Raw genomic sequence first — 22,838 nt, 5'->3', positions numbered from 1 at the left:
ACTTTGTTTACATACGAATTGTATTATAATTATATTGTATTAAAACAATGAAACAAGTGTCCAATTTCTGTTCATTACTTTTCTCACCCAAAGGTTAAATAACTGAACTTGTAGTTTTTCTCTCTCCAGAAACAGTAATTAAAGATAGATAAAGATAGATAGCTTAAAAGTCTTCTCATTTTGTACAATCAAAAGTTGTCATCTTTACTGAACAAAGACTAACAATAACTGATTATTTCTCCAGCTACGAAAATAGATTTTAAATGAATGCAATTCCTTCTTTCACGGGACTTTTTACTTATACCTACACTTTTTTTTTTACAGACGATGCAATTCTTTTTGAAAAATGCTCCACCGACGGAAACTACATATGAAGAGTTAAAAACACTTGGTATTTTCTTTCTATTTTTTTTGTATATTATATACATAATTTCACACTTATGTGACTATCGTTATCATCATCTTGATTTGTTAAAAAAAACAGTGCCTTTTTTGTTAGATTGATTAATCTTTTTAATCTTAACATGGCTGTTCATAGGCGGGTCTAATTTCCATATGTCTCTATATATACCAGTTTGAGCTGTTAAACACGGATGAGCGATTTCGGACCATCAAAGTCCTCTTGTTTTTTGCAAATACGTTTGTCTTTACAGTGTGTGCTTCTTTGATTTTACAGTTGGAGAATACCTGTCTTGCATTATAGACAAGGCTGCAGACTCATTGAGACAGACGTCGCCTAGCAACACAAAATCTATCAAAGAGAAATCAGCATACGACGGCGTGTCTTTGTCGTCAAGTATTATAAGCCGTAAGTGATTACCAAATATTTAAACGACTGAAAGAAAATTCAAGTTTATATAGATACTGCATTTTGTTAAAATTACCTTTCGTGTAACTACCCTCGTACATTGCAATATCTACATATCAAATGTTTCAATACGAACATTTCCAATTAATTTTGGTAGTGCGACAATACTGTTTAATCATATTTTATTGCTTAAGAAATACGGCAATACAATGCTGTACAATACATGCAAATAAATCAGCAAACAAACAAAAGGAAGAATAAACACATGTAGTAATAATGTGGATATCAAAAACAAACGGGTTGGGCCACAAGTTAGTGCGACAATATTATGCCATTCAAAAAGTTAAACCCAGACCCAGTTTTTAACAAGGCAAGTTATATACCAAAATGTTCGTTTAGGTCTGAAAAATACCAGGCTTCCGGCATGAATTGGCATAAATGGTGGCGATCTGAGAAATCCGAGATAGCGTCCAAGATGGCCGCTACAAAAGTAATGATGACTACTAGAGCTATGTTTATAAACACATCATCATGTCTACATTTTCATATAAATTTTAATTATTTTTCTGTTGAAAAGTTTGCTACGATATGACAGATTTTATGAGTATAATTTTAACATAAATTGCCTAAAATTATCATGCAGATTAAAGGTCAAAATGTCAAATAATCATAAAACTCAAATATCGGATAGATAAGAGTATATATATTTAGCATATGATTTCAGGATAATTTTAAGAATTCAAAAGTAGTTATGCAAAAACATGTCCTTAAGGTTCATTCTATCGAAAAAATAGTGGGTCTAAATAATTAAGATTGGCGGGTTTGTTACTGGACAAAAGTCATAAAAAGTATACACCAATAGATTCGTCTTGGAACGAAGTATACGGCTAGATAATCAAACTACGACTACGACTCTTTCATAAGTCGTACGACGAACAATTTGATAACAAAATTGGTCATGTTTTTTCAAATCAAGGGTTGCTTCAAAATACATGCGGAGTCCATTTAAATGTATTAATAGACAGACAAGACATGATCTAGTTCTGCCACCCTTTAAATTACCCAAACTTTTTGTAAAAGGCTGACAATTTACGATTGAAAATATACTTTAAAATGCTTCAGACGATTGTTTTCATCGTGTTTTGTTGACATGACGGACTACTTTTTTGTTACTATAAATACTAATATTGCACGTTGAAAACGTGCTCGATTCCCGCCAAATATAATAAAGGATAGTTCTTCACATTTACCTGAAGGGAGTGTTCTTTATCCCGATTATCATTCTCGGCAGATTTTATAGATCCAATAACACTATTCTAATAGTTATTATAGTACAGTCAAAAAGTATTCGAAGAATAATCAATATTTTTTTTTTCAAAATATTCTACAACCTGAAATGAAATCTAGAATATCTGATTCATTGAACTATCCAACATTTTTTCAAACGGTCTACTTAATATGATAAAAGCGTTATCGTTCCAAACTTTGTAAAAAAAAAATCTTACATCCATAACGTTTTTTTAAAAAAAAATTGACTACCTCGGGGGCGGGTACAGTATTTGGTGTAAGAGGGGGCGTAAAATATTTGAAGACTACAGCAAATAGGGGGGTCCGGGGGCATGATTCCCCGGAAAACTATGAAAATAATGGATCCATTTGGTGCATTCTGGGCGTTCTGGGGTACTTTATTTGTTATTGACAAAGGACAGGTTTTGTGACAAAATCAACACAAATAACATGCTAATTATAGTCACGTCTTAGGAATTGTCAAACTTATTCTTGCGCGAGTGTCTCGGAATTTCTTAGCCGTTCGTTTTTTGAGGATTTTCATGGAGAGGGTTTACCTAGGACTAAAATAAAAAGGTTTTTTGGAGCTCATGCAAACTGTCAGATTTTAAATGTGCCAGCATAGCGAGCGAGAAAAAAAAAATGCATTTTTCCCTCAATAAAAAAAAAACAAAACAAAAACAAAAAATAACAAAAAAAAAAAAAAAAACAAGTAAGACAAATTACCTGTGAGAAAGAGATAAAAATGCATTTTTTATGTTTAACCCAGAGCAGAAAACAAATTAAGTTTTCGAGCGTAGCAAGCGAGAAAAAAATGTGCATATTTTTCAGCCGGAACAAAAGATTAATCATTAGTGCGAGCGTAGCGAGCGAGAAAAAATGTATATTTCATATTCTTCAGTCAGAATAAAAGACAAATTATGTATCAAAGCGTAGCGAGCGAGAAAAAATGTATATTTTGCAATTATTTTACCCAGAACATAAGACAAATTACCTATGCTCCGGCGATTTTAGGGGCGGGAGCGCCCCGGTGACCCCCCCCCCCCCCCCCCCCGACCTCCGCTATGAATCCACTAATGGTAATACTTCAGTCTGTACGCAGAAATGATTACTGTACAAAATTCATAACCATTTGAACTATTTATTCAAACTTGATGGAGTTTTATTGTACAAAAACGGCTTTCGTTTTGGAGTTTAAGTATGCCTGCATCTTAAGCCTGACAACAGAACAACTTCATAATCTCTGCCGACGTCGTTGACAAGCTTAAATGTTGTAAAACTTTGCTAGATCCCTCTTCCGACATCGACCTTAAAGGCCTTTATCATACTTAAGGGCAGGTCCGGATCTAGCCTGGGAATCCAGTCTGACAATTTCAAACCATTTTTCTACCTGCAAATTGACAATATCAGAAACTCGGATGAACACTGTTCTTGTTGGATCTTTAATGTAGGTAAGATTTCTTCTGACAATTATTGTCAACGGCTTCCCAGGCTAGTCCGGATCCAGAAATGCCTTTACTTGATGCAGCGAGGCAACAGTTTAGAAAGAATGTGTCACCAGCGAGACACATAGCTCCCAGCGTGAGTAGGAGTCAGGGTGTTCTCTCCCTGCAAAAGTTTGAAATATAGTTATGTAATGGTGGCATCTGATAGAATTTTTGGTCTGAATTTTGAGAAAATATGTTTAGTATACAGCATCTTCTGTGTATGACTGTGCTATTTACGATAAAAAGGATGAAAGTGACGACAAGTAAAGTAATCAATGATGACTGTTTTATTTTGCAGTATAACAAATTCATGCATGTTCACACAAATAAAAGTGTTATGTATATGAGCAAGGCACAGTAATGCATAGACAGTTGTGCTACAAAAGGAAGCAAACTCTTCCCCTTATCGGTATAGTTTGACAATATTCCTTCACGGAGGTTCAAAGAGAACTAGAATATGTCGACAAAAAATGTTAATTCAATAACTATAATAACGACGGGTCAATAATGTTATTAAGGAAAAATTATAGAAGTTAAACACTGAACAAGAAACAAATGCGCATGTCTACATAATGTTTAGATGCTTAACAAGTTTTATTTGAAACGAAGAGAAGGAAACTACAATGTAGTTGTCATCCGTCGTTAAAGAAAGGCCACAACTCCAGACAAAATAATCGATCATAAAAGTCAGGGCAACATGTACATATTCATTTCATGCTTCTGTATACCTAGTTTCAATTCAGGTGGATGGATTTGTTCGACTTAAGTTCACGAGTTCACGATGTGATGAATTAGTTCAAGATCAAATAGGGCAACAACTCCAGAAAAAACAACAACAAGAATTTGTAATAGAGTTAGCAACGTCCCCTGCCTAAGGACATTTTCATCATACATACTGTATGCCAAAACAATGACATATCCAATTCTAACAACCAGCGTAAAAAGTTTCAAGAACAATCGTTTTATATAGTAGCAACAAAGGGAAGTAAGTTTTTATTTTTTAAGTCTACTAAAAACTCCTTACCCGAAGAGGTACCCTAAAATACACCTAAAATTTTAAAGTAACACAGAACAAGAGCTGTCCGTAAGACAGCGCGCTCCACTATACGGGATATGACAGTAAAATGAATATATGTCTGAATAAGATACACCAAGGGGCATAATTCCATCAAATACACAAATCTGAGTTATTAGGATTGTTACAACACATGCAGATGATGATGATAAAGATAATATTTTGAGTTTCAAGTCATTATCTTATATAGCACCAAATTTATGTCCAGAAAACAAAGTTTGTAAAAATTTAAGTATAAAAGGGGCATAATTTGGTCAAAAATACAAATCAGAGTTATGGGGATTGTTACCACACATGCAGATGATGATGATAAAGATACATTTAAAGTTTCAAGTCTTTATCTTATATTGCATATAAGTAGTATTCAGAGAGCGAAGATTGCAAAAAAGTTTAAGTACAAAAGGGCATAATTCTAATCAAAACACAATTAGAGTTATGGGGTATGTAGCCGCACATGCAGATGATCATAAACAAATACTTTTTATTTCAAGTCATTATCTTTTAAAATACCAAAGATATGTCTATAAACAAAGCTTTCGGAAAAAATAACCTGAAAATAATTCTATGTATAACTCTTTGGTGACCTTGACCTTGGGTATAATGGGCCCAGCCTTTACACATACTTTGTTTGTATGCTGGACAAAGTTGAACTTACAGTATGATATAAGCAAAAGTAACAAAGATATGACAGAAAAACAAAGGTTGCCGAAAAACTTTAACCTTAAAAATAACCTAAGTATAACACCTTGGTGACCTTGACCTTGGGTATAATAAGCTCAGACCCTATACAAACTTGTTTGTATACTGGACAATGTTTATGTGAAGTTACAGTAAGATATAAGCAATATTAACAAAGATATGACAGAAAAACAAAGGTTGCCGAAAGACTTTAACCTTAAAAATAACCCAAGTATAACAGCTTGGTGACCTTGACCTTGGGTATAATGGGCTCAGCCCCTACACATACTTTGTTTGTATACTGGACAATGTTTATGTGAAGTTACAGTACGATATAAGCAATAGTAACAAAGATATGACAGAAAAACAAAGGTTGCCGAAAAACTTTAACCTTAAAAATAACTTAAGTATAACACCTTGGTGACCTTGACCTTGGGTATAATAGGCTCAGCCCCTACACAAACTTTGTTTGTATACTGGACAATGTTTATGTGAAGTTACAGTAAGATATAAGCAATATTAACAAAGATATGACAGAAAAACAAAGGTTGCCGAAAGACTTTAACCTTAAATATAACCTAAGTATAACACCTTGGTGACCTTGACCTTGGGTATAATGGGCTCAGCCCCTACACATATTTTGTTTGTATATTGGACAATGTTTATGTGAAGTTACAGTACGATATAAGCAATAGTAACAAAGAAAAAAATGACAGAAAAACAAAGGTTACCGAAAAACTTTAACCTTAAAAAAAACCCAAGTATAACAGCTTGGTGACCTTGACCTTGGGTATAATGGGCTCAGCCCCTACACATATTTTGTTTGTATACTGGACAATGTTTATGTGAAGTTACAGTACGATATAAGCAATAGTAACAAAGAAATGACAGAAAAACAAAGGTTGCCGAAAAACTTTAACCTTAAAAATAACCCAAGTATAACAGCTTGGTGACCTTGACCTTGGGTATAATGGGCTCAGCCCCTACACATACTTTGTTTGTATACTGGACAATGTTTATGTGAAGTTACAGTACGATATAAGCAATAGTAACAAAGATATGACAGAAAAACAAAGATTGCCTAAAAACTTTAACCTTAAAAATAATCTAAATATAACACCTTGGTGACCCTGACCTTGGGACAATGTTTATGTGAAGTTACAGTAACATACAAGCAATAGTAACAAAGATATGACAGAAAAACTAAGGTTGCCGAAAAACTTTAACCAAGAAGGGTAACGCCGACGCCGACGCCGGGGCGAGTAGTATGATCCCCCTATTCTCCGAATAGTGGAGCTAAAAATGGTCTTGATTTCTCCTAAGGTCAATATATAAAAGTTGTCTATTATTGTTTATAGTGACAACAAAGAGAAGTTAATCTGAAAAAAATCTAAGTCCACACAAAAGTACTTATCAGGCAGCCTTACGTCAAATACATCAAAAACTGGATGCAACATGTGTGTTGTACTAAGAAAACTAGTCCCAATTTTCTCCTAGGGCTAATATTAACCCTTACCCTGCTGAATTTCTATAATGAACTTGTCCATTTTTCAATTTGGACAGTAACATTAACTGTTAAACGGGATGCTTTGCAAAAATATACTCGTCTGATTGAATGGCGAACAGTGCTGATCATCATCAGACTGCATGGATGTGCAGGCTGATCATGATCTACACTGGTCGCAAAGACAGAATAAATCATGTTCAGCATGATAAGGGTTAATAGAATAGAAGTTTACAGTAATAGTTATTTATAGTAACAGCAAAGGATTAGGGGCCTGGTTCTTACTCATCACACACCATCTCATGATGATGAACATTTTTGCCATTGTACATCAAAATCCCTCCATGCATGAACAAGAAATGCTACGGACAAAGTCATTTTTGCATCTAACCTTTGGTCTCCAAGTGTGACCTTCGAGCTAGGGGTCTTGGTCTTGGGCATGACACCTGGTTTCATTATGGTGAACATTTATGCCAAGTTATCTAAAAGTCCCTTCATGGATCGCAGAGTTATTGACCAGACACCAAAAAGACTCTATTAACCTTTGACCTCTAAGTGTGACCTTGACCTTGGAGCAAGGGTTTGGGTCTTGCGCATAACACGTTGTCTCTTTATGGTGAACATTTATGCCGAATAATTCCAAAATCCCTTTATGTATGGCAGTTATTGACCAAACAGAAACAGACCCTTTTAACCTTTGACATCTAAGTGCAACCTTGACTTAGGAGCTAGTGGTCTGGGTCTAGCAAACTTACATTGAAACATCCAGAAAACATTTTCTATTAACAAGTATTGAAAGACTTACACTTTTTCTACAAGACTATTTTATAAAGTTACAATTTTTATGAAGAACTATGCTCAGAGAAGTTGAAGATTAATCAAAGTCCACACTTTTAACTTCCATATTCATAATATCATTAACAGTTGTGCGGATAAAAAGTATTTTGTAAAGTAATAAAAAGCAAGTTCTTCATTCATGACAATTATTTCTTTTATCCAAATTCTTGATATTTCTTCTCTGATTCCCCTAATGTGTTTGGAAATAAGATTAAACCTTTTGTATTATCCCTGTAGCCATGTTGCAATTTTTATTCAAAATTATGCTCACAAAGTTGGAAAAGAAATATTGCACTGGACACATATTTTCCAGAAGAGTACACCTTTCTTAACTTCCTTATGCAATTAGCAATTGTTAGATTTCAATGTATTTTGCAAATTATTCTTAGGCAGTTCTTCATACATGATGCATACTTTTCTTTCTCTCTAATACTTGAAATTTCTATTTCTCTGATTCTGGAAATATGGTAGTACATTCTGCAGATGTATGATCCATCAAATAGTTCAGTTTTTGTTGACCAGTGCTTTAAACAATTGTGGCCCTTCACATGATCATCTGAAATGGAAAAAATTTAGCCATTTTTTACACTAGTATAAAACTTAACATGTTTTATATGTTCATAAAACACAAATTTCAGAATGTAAAATCTACAATTATAATATTATCAGTCTGACAGACATTATCAGAAAATGTCATTAAGAAGTGGAAAAACGTACCTTACACAAGTAATAAAGACTAAGAAATACAGCTTTGAATTCAAACAGATGATATATATTTGTCTGTATGTCTTCATGCATTCCATTTTCAACTAACACTATATATAGGCACATGATCACTTCATGTCCATAATGTATACTAAATTTCTTATGAATTGTTTGAAACAGTGAGTAGGCATACACAATGTACAAGTGTATTTGTAATATTTTAAAGGACATCACTCAATAAAAAGTAACCTGAAATGAAGTCTTGCAATATGTGCATGCCTACTTCATGTTGATAACTTCATATCAACTTACTTTTGCACTGTGACACAGTATGAAAACTGTAGGAGATGAAATATAATTCTTATAATATAAAAAGGGGCATAACACTCCAAATTTAGATTTTAGGCTAAAATAGATAAAGGCCTTAATTCACATTTAAGGTAAAAGTGTATTACAAGTTTCAAGGGCATTGGATAGAAAGTGGGGGAGGAGCTGAGTACATAAAGAACAAAAGAAAAGAAACTGTAACTCTTTCATTTAATTCAAGATTCTAAAAGGACCATAACTTTAGAAAACTGTCATTTGATGTAAAATCCACTATTATAATAGTATGTGTATAATTCTGCTGCTTGGCCATGAAGTATACCATGACCCATTTGAATATGTTGGAATCTGCAGAAAGAGAGTTTTAATGCAAAAGGTATGAAGGAAGCTATGATATGACAGTTTGAAAAAGAAACTGACATGATAACTGAAGAAACAAATAATCAAATTTGATAGTCCTGACAATATGTGCCTGTCCAGTTCATGCTGATGTACCAAGTTTCATTTGAACTGATAAATAGTCATTACATAAAAAAATACATAAATGCAGCTCTAAACTATCCTGTACCTTTTGATGTCTACTGTTCATAGTCTAGCCAAAGCTCCAGAACTGGCTGCATTGAGGCATTTTGTTCTCCATATCATATTGTAACTAAAAAAAGCCCAACATGTACATTTATATATACATAAATTTTTCTTTCACAATTAACTGTGATTTCTCTATAAATTTCTGACACTTCACATTAAAAACAATTTAAAAGTACAATGTACATAATTCTAAAATCAGTTATTATAGTTTGTAAAATAAGTGCTGAATGCCATATCTATTTTCAAAACACTTTTAAACACCTACCTGTATAAAATGGTGTGTAAATTGGCAGTCTTCTTCTTGGCAATTTTAGTATTCATTGTCCCATTATTTCTTTGAATAAATTTATATCTTCATCTGAAATAAGTATAGTATAGTATAGTATAAAAAAAACTGTGAGGAAACATATTGGTGGTTTTCAAAATAATGAAGCAAAAGTGTGACATAGGGGTTGGAAATTCAAACCTATTTCTTTTGGTGGTCACCTATTTTTTATGATAGCAAATAATTCAAATTTCAAGGAAATATACAACTTTGGGAAAGTGTTGAGAAATACCAATCAGATAATATTTTGAACAGCCTTCAGTTCATAAGTTCAGAGAATTTCCAGTAAGATGGGTGATAAATATTGCAGTGTTTTATGACAAGGAAATATGTATAACAGTAAAGTTTTTCAACATATATGAATAGGTGTTTGTGTATAGTTTGAACTTATTAATAAATGTTTGTGGACCTTGGTTTTTAAAATCACCCTTTCTGCACAAATCTGACATAAAAATAAAATTTTACCTAGAAAAGTTGTTGCTGAATGAAAAATAATTAACATATTATTATAAAACTTATTTTTTCTCATATGTTGCAGGTTTATAAACCACATTCCAAATTTCAAAAATGTCTGGTGATTTTTAAGAGATGCACAGGGGACACATACTAAAAATCAGTGTAATATTCATTAAGTATTATTTTTTTCTGTTCAAAACAAGATTAATGGTGATCATCTTAAGACAAAAGTCTATTGAACAATTACTTTATTCCACAAAATAACTACAAAACTGAAAATTTTCGCAACACAAACAGGAAAATTCAGCAACATGTAATGCTTTAAATGAAAAATAAGTGACTTTAAACACAATTAACACATTGAAATCATTTAGTTTACATGTACTGCTTATTCAGAGTAGAAAAATGACAAAATACCATGCATGGTAAAATGGAATGGTAAAATTCATACATCTTTATAATGCTACTTAATTTTAAAAAGATGCACAGGGGACAAATGGCAGCAAAATATATTCATGGAATATTTTCATAGTAAGTAATTCTTCAACTACACATACTAGCTACTGAATATTTACATATGTAGGTAAACTTCAATTAAAATTGATGTTTCCCCTTTTAAACATGAAAACTTGAGAAAAATGCAAAAAATAAAATTTAAATTGTCCTGGGATTCTTATATAATGCTTAATTATCAAGTAATGCCTGCATTTAACTTACACACTGCTAAGAATATAGAACTGCCACAACATATTACAGTATAAATGCTATGATAACTCATGAATGTCAAAAAAAGGTGCACAGGGGACATCACTTTGGCTTAATATGTGAAGCTGAAAGCTGCTTTTGTAACCATTGTAACTTCCATTTAGAGGGAATAAAGTAAAAACCCATTTTAATTTAAAGAATACTTACAAGGGACATTTTGGGTGTATAGACATATATCAAGATTCTGAGAAAGTTGATTTATAAAACAATAAAATCATAAGGTGGTTTCAAAGCTGTAAGGATAAAGATCTTAGAAAAACATTATGACTTAAGAAAAGTAATGGGGTTATGAAATTGTAGTGTTCAACTTTTAAATGTATCACTATTTTTTTTTATGAAGGGGTTTCCATCACAAGACATGAACTATTGGTAAGAATAAAATGTAGTTAATGAAAAGAAGCATTTTGTTTTAAATGTGCAGAGTTTAGATTTCATTTAAGAAAAGCCAAAGCTGTAACAATTAAGTTTGGTTTAAAAAAGTAAAACACAGTTGAAAACTATTCTTCATGCAAAATGTCACACTTTTGGTGCAGAGGGGACAAAATTAGCTAGATCTATATAATTTAACATAACTTTAAAAATGCTTGAGCCATTCATCTGAAATTGCACACATTTCTTGAATACATTGATTTGGATATGATTTGCCCCAAAACACATTCTAAAACTGAACTGAATTAAAGTAAGGTGAAAAAGAAGAAAAAGCATCATTATTTTGAAAACCACCCATATAAGGAAATCAGCATTATATATGGAATCTTGACAAGTGTGGATTAATGTATCTTAAAACTACTCATGTAGTTTCATTTCTTTATGCTGATTCTGTAGGTCTACAGCACAGTTGTTTTACGAAGTTGAACAATTCATGCATGCCATGTAAAATAGATAGTTATGATACCATTTATTAATCACATCTTGCTGTAATATAGGCCTACTGTATGTTATTTCATTCCATTGTGTAAATGTATAAATTTGTTGATATTTTGGTGCATGATCATGCTTCATTTAGACCCTTGACCTTGTCAGCTATGCAGAGGTGTCCTTTCTTTGGCTTACTTATAGACATTGTTTTTTTTTTACGAAATTATTGTAGAATATATATAGAACACTGACATTTACCTAGCTGTACTGTTGGTCGACATCATGTATTCCTGTTGAACAAGAAATGTCAATGTGAACGCCCAGCACTGGTTCAAAAAGTTTGCAAATGACATTGTTTCCATGGTGCTGGTATTCATTCATCTGAAACAAACACATGACGGATTAAAATGCACAGTAGACCTTGATTCTAATTAATGTTACTTTAAAAATATTGATGGTTTTTGCCGGATGATTCAGCACGTCCGATCAGACATATTTTATGGCATAAATGCAGAGTCTATGTTCAGATTATGTCAGTTCGAATGCAAACAGAACATCAACGTTTTTTTTTTCTATGACAATGATCTATTTTGTCTATTCTGATCGATTCACTATCTATGAAACAGTGCGTTAATTCTGCATCGACTCTTTTTCAAGATCTGAGAATGATTTGTTGTAGATCTACCAGTGGATCTAATGATAATCTATGGTGGCAGTGATACAAGCATGCATATGCTATGTTCTCCGCCCGAAAATTAGGCAATCATTCTCAGATCTTGAAATAGAGTCGACTGATAATAACCTTACTTTGAACTCGTTGCAAAAATAATAATTTAATAAAATCAATATAACTTTGCACTTACCATTGTTCCTAGTCCCAGAACAACTCGACCTGTCAAAATATGTAAACACAGGGAGGCCTTTTGACAGGACAGTCCTGTAACTTCCGAAGGAAATAGTCCAAATTTATTCCAGTTACTTCCATATGCGATATTATCGTGAATTATAATTATATGCATAATGTATCGCATATAGATTTAAGCATAAATTTAATGTTCGTGAATCCTGTGCTTTAGCTGTTTTCACGTTTTAAGCGCCGAAAATCATGAATCCATAAGGCCATGTGCTCAGCCTGATCACATTTCTACGCAACTAACACATTTTTGTGTGAAAAAATATGCTGAAATTTACATTTTATTCTGTCAATTACTTTGTGACTGCAACCGTTTCTAAAAATAAAATTGACACATCTGACTTTTATGTGTATTGCCCTTGTAATGATATTATGGATTTTTGTCATAGATACGCATGTTTATCTCAAATTAGTTGTGAAATGATGATGTCTGCATGAAAAAAAGAGAAAATAAAAATTGTCTGAAATTATCGACTATAAAAGGCACTTTCATCAAATTTATTTAAAAATTGATTGCTCGCAGGAAGTAGATATATTATCTAGGTACGTTTTGGTCACAATTTTAGGCAGAATAATGCTTGAATGTAGCAGCTGTCGATTTTGAAAAAATATGACTGCCTAAAAATATTTTTTTCTGTCTTCTGTCCGGATTTTCGGGTACAAGTTGGCATTTGTTTTTCAAGATATATACTTCGAAGGAGAGCTAAATCATTTTCAATAGGCATTTCATTCATCAAATTATGTAATTCTTCAGTAAAAATTCGCAAAATGGTTGTAAAGACAAGCACTAAAATGTCGATATTTTGGCTATAGAATGTACCTTAAGTTCATTCTCGGTGAACACTACTCAGTGAGCAGTCCTCACAATACCGTGAATACTACTCAGTGAGCAGTACTAATAGTAGCGTGAACGCTACTCAGTGAGCAGTACTCACAGTGCCGCGAACACTACTCAGTGAGCGGTACTCACGGCGCCATGAGCAGTAATCACAGTTCCGTGAAAACTACACAGTGAGTAGTACTCAAGGTAATGTGAACACTACTCAGTGAGCAGTACTCACGGTAACGTGAACACTACTCAGCGAGCAGTACTCACGGTAATGTGAACACTACTCACTGAGCAGTACTCACAGTACCGTGAACACTACTCAGTGAGCAGTACTCACGGTGCCGTGAACACTACTCAGTGAGCAGTACTCACGGCGCCGTGAACACTACTCACTGAGCAGTGCTCACAGTACCGTGAACACTACTCAGTGAGCAGTACTCACAGTAACGTGAACACTACTCAGTGAGCAATACTCACGGTGCCGTGAACACTACTCATTGAGCAATACTCACAGTACGGTACCGTGAACATTACCCAGTAAGTGGTACTCACAGTGCCGTGAACTAGATGATCAATGTTCTGTGAAAAGTACTCAGAGCTGTGATCACTCCACACTGATCATTATCAATGATCACCGAGAAATTGTAACCCCAGCACACTTAGAGTCCTTCCCACTGAACATTTCTCACCACACTAAAAAGGGACACCGTTGTAAAAAAAAATGTGACCGTGCGACCACATACACGCATCACAGGATCAATGCCCCTTTCTCTAACGAAAAAGGGGCGACATTTTTGTCAACCTACCATATCCCTTTTGGGATAGGTTATCAGTCAACTATTAAACAAGGGGGTTGAAGAAATAGTTTATATATGGCATCTTTCTTACGTTTAAGCAGGGTAATAGTGTCAATTAGTTTTCAGTTTTGACATTTAAAACCGAATATGATTATATATTTTTTTTGCAAAAATGACGATGTTTAATTTTTCAGCTCCAATAAAACTGATTTATTAGACTTTTAATCATTTCAGTGACATCGTCGAAACGTTTTAAAAACGTTTTATAATGTTCTATCAAGGTGCATATATTTCAAGTTGCACAAAAATATACTCTTTTTTTTGTATACAAATCTTTGCTTGAGGCAATATGCGCACAATATTAATTGAATAGCATTGAAAACCTGTCTATGGCTAATACAACATTATCCGTGCCCATGATAACAAATGTAAATAAATGTACTAATATACAGAATTTGAAACATTTACCGTAAATGAACCAAATATGTAGCTTTTCTGGTGTTCTGACCTCATAAATGATAAAAAAAAATCCTTTCCTTGGGGGAATACAAAACTTAAAACAGAACTAGAAACTGACCACAACATTTGTTTTTGATACCTGCATAACTTGAGGAAGAAAATTATAAGACACATGTATCCATATATTCATTAACTTCAACTATTTTTCTGTTTACCTGCTTGTAAGCTTGTAATACGCATAAAGCCACATTAGAATGAATACCTTCTACAACAGTTTTACTGTAAAACATCAATAATTGTCATTCTTTGTATCAGATAATCCTTTTGTGCCATTCTTTGGATTCTTTCAAAAGGATTTATAAGGAGGTAGGTTACCTTGTTACAAGGGTAAATTCAAGTTAGTTTAACCGCAGCATTTTTTTGTATTTCGTGTAATATGAAGTTTTAACTGCTACAATCTCAATTTCGTTTGCCTCCTTCCCTTCAAGTTCAGTTTTTATCCAGGTTTGAAGAACATGACCCTCCAAAGGTATTTCATATTGAAAGAAGAAGGAAAATACGGATATTTAACACTTTTCAGTGTATTTTAGTTTTAATTGATATCCGTAGAAGTCTGCATAATTGATAATTTTACTAGTATGCACGTTAGCTTTCTAATATAAGCTAAAAATGTATATGTCGCGGGGCTCGTGTTTCCATGGTAACGCATTTTCTCTCATTTTTAAACAACTTTGTATAAAAATACGGGTTTTCGACGGATTCAGCGCCATTCTGTTAATGACCACATGGAATATTGGGTAATATTACCTGCAAAATACAAGCACTTTACATGGTACCTATTTTTCTCAAAGTTTTAAGTAACCATGCGACAGAGATGTTTAAATAGCTTATATCTTGCTTTTTGTCGTAATTTCTTATAAAAATATTGAATAAGATTATCTTTCTAGTTAATGTAGCTTTAAACATATTATTTCTAACGTAAGTTTATATTTTCGTGTTATTTAGCATTTATTCAAAAAATTTCACAGCTAAGAATACTCATAGCAGTACCCCTCGTCTGGCATTTTTCATGGAAAAATCGTTCAGCATGCTGCTATTATTCTCATGGATATTGTTGAAATGAAAATAAAAAGCCGAAGCTGTGTTTCTTAAATAGACCAGTGTCAACGCTTTTGAATTTTACATTTAGATACATAGGTCACGGGCTTCGTTTCCATGGTAACATCAATTTAATTCAAGAAACTACAATTTTCTACTGAAATTTGAACAATTTTAGATCTTAATTTTAGTATATAAGTAACAAATTATCAACGGAACCTGAAAATAAGTTATACAAATCAAACTGCTAGATTTTTTTATTTGAAAATGACCGTAACAAGTAACCTTTCACCAAACTATTCCAAAAAACATTGGTTACCATCGTCCATTTTCTTACATTCCGCATAACATTTCAATAATACTACATAAAAGAAGCAAAATATTGATTATTATTCAGAGCAATGGACTCATAAAAAATATTTCAGCAAATAATCGTTATTTGAAAATAGTTAAAATAAAGAAAATGCACAGAATTACGTACTTTCAAGATAAAAGCTATAAATTTTGCGCGGTAACTGACGCGTAACGTCATGACGTCAATGACGTCATTTTAAGGCAACATTGTTTTGAAGCGTATCTGCGGCAATTTATTCATTATTTCTGCATTATTAAGCCATAAAGCATCAGATCAAAGACAGGTTCGTGATTTGTTTTCGGAAGAATGAATATACAAACACATTTAGTTTGTCGTAAACGTCGTCGTAAATCGTTACGTTAGCTTCCGGTTGGACATGCGCACATACAAATATGAAGGTAACCTACCTCCTTAACTGTAACAATTTAAATGTTTTACAATTATTGAAAGGTGTGTTGCAATAATTCTACAAAACAATGCATGCCAGCAGTTTATTTCATCAAAGGTGAATGAAGAAAACCTTATTTTTTCACAAAAAGCATCTTTTTCATTTTATGGCGAACATCTTGGACGCCATCTGGGATTTCTCAGCCCGCCACCATTTATGCCAATGTTTATGCCGGCACTTTCAGAATCTACAAACTTTTACGAACATTTCGGTATATAGCATGCCTTGTTAAAATATGGGTCTGGGTTACCCCTAGAAATAGTGGACTTTCTTGGCCGAAGTCACCCTGCCATTTTTAACAACATATCATTATAATGACACATTAAAATATACATTTTCATTATTTGTAAATATGTTTTAATTGTTATCTGTAAACTGAGAACCTCTAACCGTAAACTGCGTCTTTTAGAAATTGCTGACATAGCTGTGACCGAGAGTTTGTCAAATGTAGTGCTAGAAGACGACGTCAACCACTCTGCCTTTCATGATGCTAGACCTAAAACTATCAAAGAATTTATGGGTAAGTAACTTGACAGAAGACTGCAAGAGTTTAGTTGCATAATATTTAATAAAATCTGTAAGAAGATCCTTTGGAAGCAAAGAATGCAACAAAACATAATAACAGCAGACTCGGTTTGATTGTCTGTTCATGAGAGGTAATGAAATGTGCAACACCTCTCACGTCCCCTAGCACCGGCTTAAGCGGAACTCTATTACACGTTTATTGAATGGACTCCATGATCCCAAAGGACCAGAAAATATAACAACACTGAATCCAAGTACGGGGAGACTTTTTACAGAGAAAGAAAAACTTACATTCTTTTTTGTATTGGCCTAAATAATCTTAGTATTTGAGTTCGGAACAAATCTTATCATTCGACTTTCGGCCAAACGTGACCATTGGTTTTTGCAAAAATTCAATGTTTATAATAGTTTTGCGAGATTCCTAGGGGAGCGATGATCTAACGGTTAAGGTGTCGGCAACTCAAACCGCAGGTCATGGGAGCGAGCCCTATATACTGGGTGACGATCATGCATTCTCCTATGACGTCAGTACTGGTTTTTCCAGGAAGCAGGCCCGAATGTGATTTAAAATAAAAAAAGCTGTCATCACAATGGAGCTAAATAAATTCGGTATCGTTTCAGAATTAGAAATCCCGCATATCTAATAAGTATTACAATATGCTATTGCAGAGGTCTTCGGTATTGTTGATGACGTTGCAGGTGACGGTCTACCAACAGTTAGTATGTAAGGTAAGTATTTACAGAAATGTATATGAGCCGCGTCATGAGAAAACCAACATAGTGCATTTGCGACCAGCATGGATCCAGACCAGCCTGCGCATCCGCGCAGTCTGGTCAGGATCCATGCTGTTCGCTAACGGTTTCTCTAATTGCAATAGGCTTTGAAACCGAACAGCATGGATCCTAACCAGACTGTGCAAATGCACTATGTTGGTTTTCTCATGGTGCGGCTCATATACTTATCATTCCGTTTTAATTGAAAAATGCCCGTACACGCTTCGCAATATTTGCCCAATCATATATTTATCAGATTGAGGGAAATCAAGAAATGACTCAAATGTGATGCCATCAAAACGGTGAATATAAATTTTGGCGGGTATTTTTTTCAAACCAAACAACACATTCGCGTGCAATTAAGCCTAGCAATTCATATAAGCAGTACGATACTTATAATATCTTTATAGAGTTATTGCTATTTGGTGATTGCTTATAATTCGAACACACTGTCTTGTCAAAACTAAATGTGGAAGTCATGCGGATTTTTTTTTCTCAAAGAAAAACAACTTCTAGTTTCTTATTTTATCAAATAATAACATTCTCTGGTCAAATTTCATGTTAACAGCCTTCTCCATTTTGATAACTGTCTTACAATTTGTCATGCGTCGACCAGTTGGACTACATTCTTATTTCAAATAAAGTTTTCAACTTTGTAATACAATTAAAATAAACTCATCACTTTATTTATTTTACATTTCAGAGACCAAGATGGGACTGCAAGCCGATTATATTTTAGTTATATTTATCTGTTACTATAATTTACTGCATATCGAACACTGAATCATGATTTTCAAACATAATTATGAGGTTCTGAATTTTATTTCTTATAATAAAATTCATCGAAACTCCAAAAAGTGTTTGTTTTAAAAGAATATTTACATATAGTCTTGTGACAGTATTTCCAATACTGCATAACATTACTAATTACTAATTTCGTAACCAATTAAATCAAAGCCTTGAAATGTCTGATGGTTGCGGGTTTTTAGTAGATTTATTTTCTGTTTAAATGCCAGTCTATGAATATACATGAATGAGAAACAAATACAAATTTTATGTGCCTCATATCTAAGATGAACTCTGTCTGACCCAGCTTGTGATGTAACCATGGGCTGGAATACCTTATCATTGATAGATCTTATATAATCTAAATGGTCAGTGTGAGTGGATACAAGGTTGAATAAGAACTGCTTGTTCATTGATGATTCATCCGTACTGTTCATGAACGGGACTATTTTGTGAAGCACATGAACATCCTTTGGATGTGATTCGGAGTAAAATAAAGATGCTATGATTGTCAGAAATACACTTTAACTTTGGTAGCGGGATAAACCCCGCAACCAAAAACACCAAACTTTGATAATTACGTCCCTTCTCTTGTTGTACATTCTTCTAAAAAAAAATTATTCCGTGTCGCCTCTGTAATACAATATCGCCGTGGCAATTAATGCAAAGTCCAATGGTGCGTTCTTGTTTTTGATTTTCGATTGTTTAAATGACAGTAACTCGAACCGAACTAGATAAAGAACACACACATTTTCTCTGATGGCGGTGGTCAAGAAGCCAATGTCTTCTTTTTTTAGTTTAGGATGTAGAACTATCTCAATTTAAACAAAATTGCAAAATACTAGTACCTGAATTTTTAGTAACAAATGTTTACCAGATTTGTTTTTATGCAATCACAGAAAGAAACAGGAGACTATACACCAAACAACACATCGTTGGAATATGTATATGAACATTACGCCAGTCCTTTCGTTTGAAATCGTATTGGAAAAGTTTTATTTTGACTTTTAAGTATGGACTGATGCCAAGGAAAGTGAACAAACGAAACGCCATAGGTGCATATACTACCATTATTACCGATGTATGATATACGCTGATGACAAACTAGGGACCCAGCCAACTATAGTCTAGGACAGTGTCCATAACATGCGTCCTATGCAAGCTCCTAAAACACATCATTGCATCTAGTATATCAATATTTTTTATGAAACATACTATCCATTATGATCTGCAGCGCGGGTTTAGTGAAAAGCGATTCTGTGAAACCTGGTATTAACAGACAACCATAATTAATAGATAATCCTGTCAAAAGTCTTTCATCAGGTACAAAAACCGATTTCAACCTTTTGGAAAGTTTTTGCAACTCTCTGACAATGTCAGCCGTCTCAAATGATTGTATGAACTACAAAAAACACACGAAGCTTCAGGACAAATCCCGTACGTACATACATAAATGGCGGGAACATTGATTAATACATATAATGGACCTGCAGTCTTAGTTTCCAAGAAACTGCTTCAGAAAGACAGTGATGTCATTCAACCACCAAAAAGTGGTAAGAACCCATGGACTCGACACATAAATTTTGATGTCTGTGTGTGTAACTAAGTGTGTTCTATAAAATGAATTGTAATGCAATACCGCACGAGAGATAGGATATGCTCTTAATCTGACCTTATCGGACCGTAAACAAGTCTGTCGAGTCGCAGAGTAGAAGTTTGAATTACCTCCCTTGAGCAAAAAAAAAAGGTTTGTTTTTTAATCAGAATAACAGTATTTGGTGACACACTTTCTGAGTTATTAATCTATATATATAATAATATGTTTTAATAACGTAGACTCATTTAAAGAAGAAAGAAAGAGGAATAAATACTTGGTTTTGAAAAAAAAAAATCAAATTTGTCATCATATTTCGCGACATATTTTAAACGTTTTTCCTACTTGCTTGTATTGTATTGGTACTTGTATAAATAGTTTGGTTTTGTAGAATCTTTCTGAGTTCTGGTACTCGTCTTCTACATCAATTTATGTATTCTACCGTTTTAAAGTTTCACCTATTGTTTTTCGATAGACTTCTCCAGTTCATTTTTACAGACTCCGTACTCCTTTGTTGTGTAGCGGTTCTCGTATCGGGGGGCCTCGGTAGCTCAATTGGTAGAGCGTTGGCACGGTAAGCCGAAGGTAAGGTTCGAATCCCGGTCGAGGCTGCACATTTTTCCAGAGACTGTTACATTTGGGGGCTCGTCCGGGATGCTCACCCTTGGAGCCCATGCAGGGCGAAGCAGTTTGGCTGGGGTGTGCATCTGAATTCGGTTAACAGTCTGCTGCAGACATTGGCCAGAAGTGCCAATGTCTCGCAATAAGAGGGAAGGTGTGTAGCAGCATGCCCATTCACGCGCTGCAGTACGTGAATCACGCACAAAATATCAAATGCACGCATAAAAATCACTTGTTGGGGGTACATGCACGCAGAGATTCGGAACCCCAGTTCAGCTGCCAAATCGCTGTTTATTTCATCGCGCACTTGCCATTTGTTTGGTATGGTCTAAAACGCAGATCCGGTCCACGAACGTTATAGTTTCGTTTCCATCACCGAATTCTAGGCGTAATTGTCGGTCCCGTAATTCACTAATTGTCAGCTGTATAGAGGGATTTGGTAAATGTTTTAGTCGGACGTCACACGGGTCGTGTGCAAAAAAGAATGGATACGAAACGCAAAAAGGCATTTTAGCTTTAATAAACTCAGCAAAAGGTTAACAGTATTTTATTTTTCGATATTTAACTGCAATTTTGATACACATTGCATATCTGTAATAGTTTGGGCATTTATTATTGATGGACGAATTTTACCAGTCTTCAGTTGACTGTATGTTATTTCGGACGAATCGTGTTCCGTTCACGAAATTGGGAATACATGAACCTTGCTGAAAACTTATTTATATTTAGTATAATATAGGGAGGGGTCTTTTGATTCAGAATTTCCTATCTTAACCTTGGAAAAACATTTTATATTTTCTAAAATTATCTCATCTGTTATACCCCACCCACGAGAGTTCTGTATGAAAAAAAAAACAAAAAAAAACATGTAAATACAAATTTCAGTAGTTAAATAGAAAATTTTCAGATCTGCCATGTAGTGTACCCCCAAATTTTGAAGTGTACCCCTATTTTGCAAAAGCAGGGGGTACATGTACCCTCAACTTTAAAAATGAGTGGGCATGCTGGTGTAGCAGTTCTCGTATCGGGTGGCCTCAGTAGCTCAATTGGTAGAGCGTTGGCACGGTAAGCTGAAGGTCCGAGGTTCAAATCCCGGTCGAGGCTGCACATTTTTCTTGAGACTGTTACAGTTGCATTGCATTTAGAATTCAAATCTCCGCTCATAGCTACTATTCGAAAAATAGTTATCTTGGACAAGGCTATCCACAGGACAGTCATAAAAGTAAGGAAGTAAGGAAGATGAACTGTCACCTAGGTTATTAAAAGAATTACACTTAGAAATATAAATAGCCCCTATCCTTACTCACATATTCCAAATCTCCCTCAATACTGGTATTGTCCCCAATGACTGGAAGCATGCAGTCATTGCCCCTGCATATAAAAAAGGTCCTAAGTGCAAACCCTCCAATTACCGCCCCATATCCCTCACATGTATTGCCTCAAAGCGAATAGAACACATCCTGGTCTCCAACATTATATCCTTCTTTGAAAAGTTTAATATCCTTAGCCCTTATCAACATGGTTTCAGGTCAAAGCACAGCTGCGAAACCCAGCTAATAAGTTTCTCCCAAGAAATCAATGACAACTTAGAACTAGGTCAACAAATAGATATCATAGTCATGGACTTCAGCAAATTTAAGATTTCGATTATAAGGTAGAATACTAGATGATCATAATTTAGTCAATAAGTTACCATACAGAGATTAGGTGTCAACCCACAGGTCACTTTTTGAGTCAAGTCCTTCCTTCAGGGTTGCATCCAGCTGGTTGTTGTTGAAGGTTACAATTCAGACAGTCTCCATGTCCTCTCAGGTGTCCTTCAAGGCTCGGTCCTTGGACCTTGCCTTTTCCTTTCCTACATAAACTATCTGCCTGACAGTGTTAAGGGCAAAGTGAGACTGTCGCAGATGATACGATAGTCTATGTTACAGTCAAATCCAAG

The 22,838-nt window shown here is 34.4% G+C and overlaps 1 protein-coding gene and 1 long non-coding RNA gene across 2 annotated transcripts; one reads left to right on the top strand and one right to left on the bottom strand.

The window, feature by feature from the left end:
- The first annotated feature begins 327 nt into the window (after window positions 1-327).
- Window positions 328-18,726, top strand: LOC123561880 (uncharacterized). Its single transcript, XM_053516876.1, has 5 exons — window positions 328-391; window positions 677-808; window positions 17,006-17,116; window positions 17,791-17,850; window positions 18,599-18,726. Exons 1-4 carry the CDS (start codon window positions 328-330, stop codon window positions 17,847-17,849), a joined length of 366 nt encoding a protein of 121 aa, XP_053372851.1. The 3' UTR covers window position 17,850; window positions 18,599-18,726.
- LOC123536285 (uncharacterized) lies at window positions 7,640-12,634 on the bottom strand. The gene is made up of 5 exons (XR_008372703.1): window positions 12,561-12,634; window positions 11,956-12,078; window positions 9,559-9,651; window positions 9,274-9,357; window positions 7,640-8,232 (listed from the first exon to the last, which is right to left on the bottom strand). It is a non-coding gene; the product is annotated as an uncharacterized LOC123536285 (long non-coding RNA).
- Window positions 18,727-22,838: the final 4,112 nt, after the last annotated feature.

The sequence above is a fragment of the Mercenaria mercenaria genome, chromosome 10 (genome assembly GCF_021730395.1).
Source record: "Mercenaria mercenaria strain notata chromosome 10, MADL_Memer_1, whole genome shotgun sequence".
Classification (NCBI taxonomy): domain Eukaryota; kingdom Metazoa; phylum Mollusca; class Bivalvia; order Venerida; family Veneridae; genus Mercenaria; species Mercenaria mercenaria.
Note: the sequence above shows the minus strand (reverse complement) of the source record. Positions and strands in the feature narration are given on the sequence as shown.